Source organism: Adiantum capillus-veneris, chromosome 16 (assembly GCF_014529385.1).
Source record: "Adiantum capillus-veneris isolate H3 chromosome 16, ASM1452938v2, whole genome shotgun sequence".
NCBI classification, from domain to species: Eukaryota; Viridiplantae; Streptophyta; class Polypodiopsida; order Polypodiales; family Pteridaceae; genus Adiantum; species Adiantum capillus-veneris.
Window position 1 is genome coordinate 46,792,573 of NC_140946.1, and position 7,710 is coordinate 46,800,282.

The window sequence follows — 7,710 nt, forward strand, 5'->3', positions numbered from 1 at the left end:
GCAGAGCATGCATGCCCCGGATCCAACAAGCATGCAATGAAAAAAAAACGAGCCTCCTATCGCGACGGCCGGGTCATCATCGATCGCAAGGCCGTAGCATAGGGACTCGCGGCCTATGGGACACTATATGAGGAGATACACAAGGCAGTTTGGAACTGCAACGGCTCTCTGTGGACACACCCAAGGAGATTGGAGGAGGTGATGCATGACAGAGACATCATTCTACTCACAGAGACACATGAGAGCTCAGAGAGAGGTCTACCCCGAGTACAGGATTATCAGTGGGAATCCACACACAGGAAATGCACACGGCACAACACCACTAGAGGATCTGGCCGAGTAGCAGTCCTCTACCGCCGCTCACTCCATAGGAGGATACGGATAGTAGTCCGTGACCCAGGAGCACGCTACATGTGGGTGCGGATTGAGCTCTCTGATGAACACATTCTCTACATTGCCATTTGCTACTTCGCACCCAGTGGTTCTAGATTTGCACAGACAGGCGGAGGAGAGACAGATGAGGCTCATACACAGGGCGGAGAGGAGGAGGATGATACACTTTCACCATATGCATGTCTCAAGGAGGAGATCATGGAATACTCCAGGCTGGGAGAAGTTTTCCTCACGGGAGACTTCAACGCCAGGCAAAGAGTAGACAGTGTGACATCTACGACTTTGACGACCCAGAGCTACTCTCCACCATGGAGAACACAAAGGCAGAGAGGTTTTCCAGAGACACCACCACACCGACACCGTATGGGCGACATCTACTTCGCTTGGGATCACAGCACCGTCTCGTTATCTACAACGGGATGGCGCAATGGCCATCATCTGGAGGCCTGATTTGCATACCACCATCAATACCCAGCGGCGACAGTACAGTCGACTACATCATCGGCTTCAGAGAGGCAGCTCACCTGCTCACATCCTTCACCATCCCACCACTACCTATTGGGGCTGACCATGCATATCTTGCCCTCTCTTTCACTGGCTCACCCATCTCACACACACCACCTACACTCACACCACACACCACCATACATTTCACACATGAGCTAGCCAGAGTTTACTCATCACATGTCTACGAGTGGATCTACACTCTTGACCCAGATACACCACTCTCTACACTCACTAGCCAGCTTTCAGCAGTTCTACACACCTCATCCCTCAGCTGCTTTCCACATACTACCCACACTGGTAGACCTCCACCCTCTGGGACGATGCCCCAGAACCGGTGGTATGACGAGGAGTGTAGGGATCTATACAGGCAGCTACGGACGAGCCTTGGAGGAGATCACTGAGAACGAGGTCCGGCGACAGATGAAGGCCATCACACGTCGTAAATGGCGGGCCTTCGAAGAGGCACAGGAGCTTGAGCTATACCACCTTCTCATGAGTACAGACTGCGCCACCGCATGAAGGATTCTCACAGAGCCACGCCCTACCACCCCCCTGGAGGATCCTCAGATCTGGCATGATTACGCCGAGCGCCTATACCAGATACCTAGGCAGCCACTAATCCCGGAGCCACCCGACCCTCGACCTACCACCTCGACTTTCTTCACATCTAGTATGGTGAAGAGGGCTATTCGACGCCTCCAACATGGCCGCTCAGCAGACCACACTAGACTACAGAGCGAGCACCTCATCTATGCAGCAGACACCCTCTCCCCCTTGATAGCACGTCTCTTCAACCGCGCTTTGGTTGAGGGACTACCAGAGGAGTGGACCATGCACACCATTGTGCCGATCCACAAATCTCGTGACACCTTGGACCCTGAGAACTACAGGACTATCATGATTGGCCACACATTGGCCAAACTATATGGGGCAGTTCTTGAGGCAGAGCTCAGCACATACGCAGAGGCATCAAGGCTACGTGCACTAGGACAGGCAATGTTTCGACGCACTTTCTCGACCATCGATCACATCTTTGTGCTTCGCTGCCTCATCGACGTAGCGAAAGCACGGAACAGACGACTCTACTGCTGCTTTGTGGATTTCCGCAAGGCTTTTGACACCATCCCTAGAGAGAGACTCTTTTAGCGTCTCCAGGAGCTAAAGATACCATCTGAGATGATATGGGCCATTCATTCTTTGTATGCACAGGTCATAGGTAGAGTGCGGTGCCCAGGTGGAGTATCGGACCCCATTGCTAGCACCATTGGTGTGAAGCAAGGATGCCCCCTCTCCCCGACCCTATTTGGCCTCTACATCGACGAGATAGCAGATTACATCCTACGAGCAAGCGGGGCGGGCTCCGACTTGGCAGGTACACCAGTCCATATTATGCTCTCTGCAGATGATATTATTCTAGTTTCTGAGACAAAGGAGGGACTACAGAGCCACCTACACGCCTTGGATGATTTCTGCACACATCGAGGGCTCACAGTGAACCTTGGCAAGACCAAGGTCATGATCTTCCACACCTCCAGGACAGTTCGGAGTAGAGCAGTGCTCATGGTAGCAGGTGGACAGGTTGAGGTAGTTGATTCATATGTATATTTGGGGGTGACTTTCACTGGCACCACGGGCAGATTTTCCATGACCCAGGCAGCCGGAGACCGGCATACACGAGGATATGCAGCACTGGCCACCTTAGAGCGCAGATGCCACCACGCCCACTTCCAGGATCCCCACACCAAGGGGTGGCTTTTTGACACTTTAGTTACACCTGCCATGATGTACGCTGCCGCAGTATGGGCACCAGGACTCTCAGCATCTCTCTGGACACAGATAGAGCGCCCACAGATCATTATGATCTCTCGTTTGCTCCATAGCAAACCATCAGTACCACACGACATCATCAGAGCAGAGCTAGCGGCACCCCCGATGCTAGTAGACGCCCTCTTCCAGACAGTTTGCTTCATCCAGCGCATGCGAGAGCTTCCACCAGACAGACTCACACGCAGAGCTTTCGAGGCATTGATACAGCTACATCAGGAGGGGGGCACCAGAGCATGGTACTCACAGGTCACAGAGTGGTTCACATCCCATGGCTTGGACATCAAAGACTTGCCCCCTTTTCAGTATGATCTCGACTCCCCATACATACGCCTCTCACACCATGAGAGGAATCGAGTTCTCAGACAGGATCTCTGGCAGCTATACATCCGAGAGACATGGATCACACCCAGAGAGCCTCTTCCTACGAAGAGGCAATACTACAAAGACCACTTCCTGCCATCCTAGCAGATGGTTTCATCCAGAGACCGAGATACATGGATGTCCACATGCCACATAGAGCACGGGTCACCATTGGACAGCTCAGAGTATCATCACACCAGCTAGAGATTGAGGCAAGGAGAGCTGCACATGTCCCCAGGGCAGAGAGGATATGCAGACTTTGCACAGCAGACATTGAGAGGGAGGAGCATTTTGTGTGCAGATGTAGAGCATATGAGGGGATCAGAGGCAGATATCCGACTTTGTTTGCAGATCAGCCCACCTTACACCAGATTCTTCAGTCCAGAGACTAGCGACTTTTCAGCCGCTTCCTCATAGAGGCACAGCAGCACCGGGACTCTCTCCTTCAGACATCATCAGTCGTGAGAGACGAGCGCCAAACACAGCTTACAGATTTCTTCCAGAGGGGCACAGTAGTACCACCATCCCAGACTACTCAGAGCGGAGTGACTCTACAGCAGGCTGAGGAGGTCCGAGCTCGCAAACGTCCACGTCCCCATGGGCGTAGGGCACCCCGACTTCACCAGAGAGAGATCCTGGAGATCCAGGAGCGCTACTACAGATCTCTAGAGGAGAGACGCATCCGGGCTTTTGCAGATCCAGCCGCCATCCTACCAGGATTGTTCACACCTCACCCACCCATGCATCATGTCTTACACCCTGATTACGGGACTGGATGGAGCTAGAGATATGATAGCATTTCTTTCATGGTTGTATATACCCCAGCATATAGGATTGCATCTCTCCCCTTTTTTTTAGAACCCCATCCTTGTAACACCTCCCTCCTCCCTCAATCCTTACACAGGATAGCTATTTTTGCTTTGTACCTTTTCATCCTTCACAGGATATCCAAAGGACAGCCACCCCATGTACTTTGATTTGTCTCATAGGCCGATTTCGGCCTCCTATGGACGTTAAAAAATCTTTCTTTCTTTCTTTCTTTCTGTGTGTGTGTGTGTGTGTGTGTGTCTCACACACACACTCACATACACACTCTTTCTCACACGTGCATACACACGGCGGGTTCTCTCTCTCTCTCTTTTTTTTTTTTTTTTTGGACTCTCTCTCTCTCTCTCTCTCTCTCTCTCTCTCTCTCTCACACACACACACACACACACACATACTCTTTGTCACGCGTGCATACACAGACACGGGGCTCTCTCTCTCTCTCTCTCTCTCTCTCTCTCTCTCTCTCTCTCTCTCTCTCTCCGAGGTGGGCAACGCGTTCGCTCCCTTGGAGTCGTCTCTCCCCCTCCGTTGCTCAACACAAATCTTCGTGCCTTCAATTGATTGTTGTGATAGCAACGATCGTCATCAATTCTTGTGCGTGAAACACAATCTCTGTCACCTCCCTATCTCTAATGGAAGCATCTGTCTCTTTCTCTCTCTCTCCCTCTCTCTCTCACACAGAGGAGGGGCTCATCGCTCTAAAAAAACCTAGGTTTACTGTAATGCCACCTACAAATTTTGCACTTTATCTCTAACTTTTAAATTTGAAGGTTATAAAAAACAGTGAATTTTAGGGTAAAAACCTTCAAGTTTAACCAACTTAACTTTAAAATTTCTCATACGTTGGTTTGCCAAAGAAAAGGTTTTTTCCAGCCCGCTTCCTCTCTCTCTCTCTCTCTCTCTCTCTCTCTCTCTCTCTCTCTCTCTCTCTCCTCTTGAATAACAGGTCTTGAGTTCAGCTCTGCTCTTCTGATAAATCTTTAAGGTCTCTTGGGATAGTTTACTACAACGTTAAAATTCTCTTCTTCCTCTCTCTCTCTCTCTCTCTCTCTCACACACACACAGAGTCATGGGGATCGATTGGTTAGACGCATGAGGTTGATCGAGGGGAGTTGGGCCGGGCCTCGAAGACTATTGGAAAAAGACTGCACCGACCAACGCACTAAACATAGACGGTGGTGCCGCCAAGCTCGTGAAAAAGGTTGTGAACCGCTGCAGATAGTTGACTGCATAACGCCCTGACCCTTGCCAGGCTTGCCTCGTCTTAGGTCTAGGTATATCTCACGTGGGTATCTCCATCGGGTTGAGGCTCGCTGAAGGGAGTCGGGACCTTGGATGATGGGATACTGGATTTTCTCTTTATGCAAATGTTCACAGTTCGTTGTTCACGCAGGCATCACATTAACTCCCTGCAACCAGCGTCTGTGGAGTCTCCCTGTGTTGTCGAATGCAGAATTCACTGGCCGGAGGAAGAATTGATCGACACGTGGCCGGGGTAGGGGGCCGGAATGCCTTCCCCCATTATTATTAGTATAGATGCATCTCTTCTTTCCTTATTTCACATCACAGATTTTGTTATAGATAAGATAATAATCCATGGGGGCCTCTAAGCAGCCTTGCACATACAAGGCTCTCTCTCTCTCTCTCTCTCTCTCTCTCTCTCTCTCTCTCTCTCTCTCTCTCTCTCTGTGTGTGTGTGTGTGTGTGTGTGTGTGTGTGTGTGTGTGTGTGCACCCCCACCCACCCCCTGATTAGTATATGATCTACAGACTATAATGCTTTATGGCATTCTCGAGAGCTTGCTCGCTCGGGCCTTGCAATTCCTTCACTCTCTGTCCACTCCTATAAATCTTGAATGTAGGAACAAATGTCACACTCTCAATTTTGGCTACACTACAAGAGGTCACTTAAATTTTGGCGCCACATTACCGGCGTCACTGGCAGGCGTCGGTATATGTATAGGTATGTATGGAGGGAGCTAAAGTTTTTTTAAAAATTGATTTTCAAATTTTTTGACGCCTGTTCCGTTGCCTACTCCAACATCAGCACGCATGCACTTTCCGACGCTCGCTCCAGCGCACTTTCCGCCAGCTATACCAATTTCTATACTGACGATACCTGCAAAAAACGACACCGCGGGCTTTTTTTACGCACTTCTCTTCTTCTTGCGCCTTTTCTCAAGCTCTCTCCTTCCTCACCTCTAGCAGATCTGGTGCGAAACAAGCTGTCGGAAGTGTTAATCTTGCTTGTGGGTTAGCCCATAACACTAAGGTGAGATTGTTTTCATGTTTACTTGTAGATTTAGGGTTTAGGATTTAACTTTGTGTTTCTGTGTGTGTTTTTGTAGGTTCCAAGACATTTACAACTTCTTTTATTGCTCAAATAGAACGAATGAGTGCTCGAACATCTAAATGCATATTAGATTTATTTTAATTAATTAGTATATTAATAAAAGAAAATTTCATGCTTTAAACTTTTAATGCTTTAAAAGAAATTATGGTTTGTGATGTGAAATTTCATTTTGAATTATTAAAAAATTTTGTTTTGGTTCATGAGAAGTTCTTGTTGCGAAGAAAATTCGTTTATGTTTTAAGTTAAGTTTAGGTTAGGTTAGGTTCGGTTACGTTAGGTTATCTTATATGTTAGGTTAGGTTAAGTTAAGCTACGTTAGGTTAGGTTATACGTTAGGTTAGGTTAGGCTAGGTTAAGTTAAGCTACGTTAGCTTAAGCTACGTTAGGTTAAGCTACGTTAGGTTAGGTTAGGTTAGGTTAGGTTAGGTTAAGCTACATTAGGTTAGGTTAGGTTAGGTGAGTTCAAAGTGAGCTGTACCTGCAAATGTCACGACCTCTCCAAGCTGCCCTTTATTGAAAACCTCCTCCACCTCCCCTCCAAACTTCATCTTGTGAATCTCCTCTCCTCTCGACTTCTTTATCGCAACTTGCACATCGAAGTACCCTCGTGCAACTTCCACATCACTTGCCATTTTCGCTCTCAGAACCTCATACTCTTGGAGAGCATCCTCCCAACGCTCAAGCTGCACTTCCAGCTTTTCAATCAGAAAATTAGTTTACTGAAAAAATTTGTGGGTAGCTTTGTGAAGCCATAGATGTGGAACGGGCATCACAACCTCAGAACAAGATAACATGCGCTAGATATTCACCTACTTTGCATAATCATACAAGTAGACACATATGTGCGTACATACATACAAATTACATTTCATGAATGCTACACATGTACATATCCAGGAGTCTAATCAAGTGAGTGCAGAGCTTTTGTCGCAAGTTCACCTTTGAGTTGCATTGTGCTCTCCTCATGAAAGCCTTGATATAATTGGGCTGAGCTTGCAAAGCTGCATCACAGTCTTCTATGGCTTTCTCCCTCTGACCAAGTTTTGACCTGCAAGCTGCCCTATTGTAAAGCAAGATGGCATTCATGGGATCACTCTCAAGGCCCTCACCATAAACAGCACAAGCCTCAAAGAATCTCCCCGCTTTAAAAAGCTCATTTCCTGACGTCCTCGTTTGGACCACAGCACGAGCTCTTTTGACAAATCCCGCGATCTCCACATTACGAGGGTCTATCTTGGCAGCCGTTTCGGCAGCTCCAAGTGCACCCTCTTAGGGCCGGGTCGCACTCAGCGCTAGCAGGGATAAGCAGCGATCAAATCCTCCATTAATAGAAAGCTTCCTCACTTCTCGTAGACCTGCAAGCGCCCTACAATCCCCTTCAATTTGGAAGGCATTAGGCTATATTCCAGCAAGCCATTGATGCAGTGTGCATATCTCAACTGA

The 7,710-nt window shown here is 48.5% G+C and overlaps 2 protein-coding genes across 2 annotated transcripts; both read left to right on the plus strand.

Moving 5' to 3' along the window:
* Positions 1 to 1,572: 1,572 nt before the first annotated feature.
* On the plus strand, positions 1,573 to 2,046 carry LOC147438978 (uncharacterized). The gene has a single exon (XM_086483950.1). The coding sequence runs from the start codon at positions 1,573 to 1,575 to the stop codon at positions 2,044 to 2,046; it is 474 nt and encodes a 157-aa protein (XP_086340076.1).
* A 357-nt stretch (positions 2,047 to 2,403) lies between these two features.
* On the plus strand, positions 2,404 to 3,265 carry LOC147438979 (uncharacterized). The gene has a single exon (XM_086484228.1). It carries the CDS (start codon positions 2,416 to 2,418, stop codon positions 3,190 to 3,192), a length of 777 nt encoding a protein of 258 aa, XP_086340354.1. The 5' UTR covers positions 2,404 to 2,415; the 3' UTR covers positions 3,193 to 3,265.
* Positions 3,266 to 7,710: the final 4,445 nt, after the last annotated feature.

Coding starts and splice junctions, on each gene's coding strand:
- LOC147438979 (XM_086484228.1), top strand. CDS start 2,416: ATGATCTTCCACACCTCCAGGACAGTTCGGAGTAGAGCAGTGCTCATG.
- LOC147438978 (XM_086483950.1), top strand. CDS start 1,573: ATGGTGAAGAGGGCTATTCGACGCCTCCAACATGGCCGCTCAGCAGAC.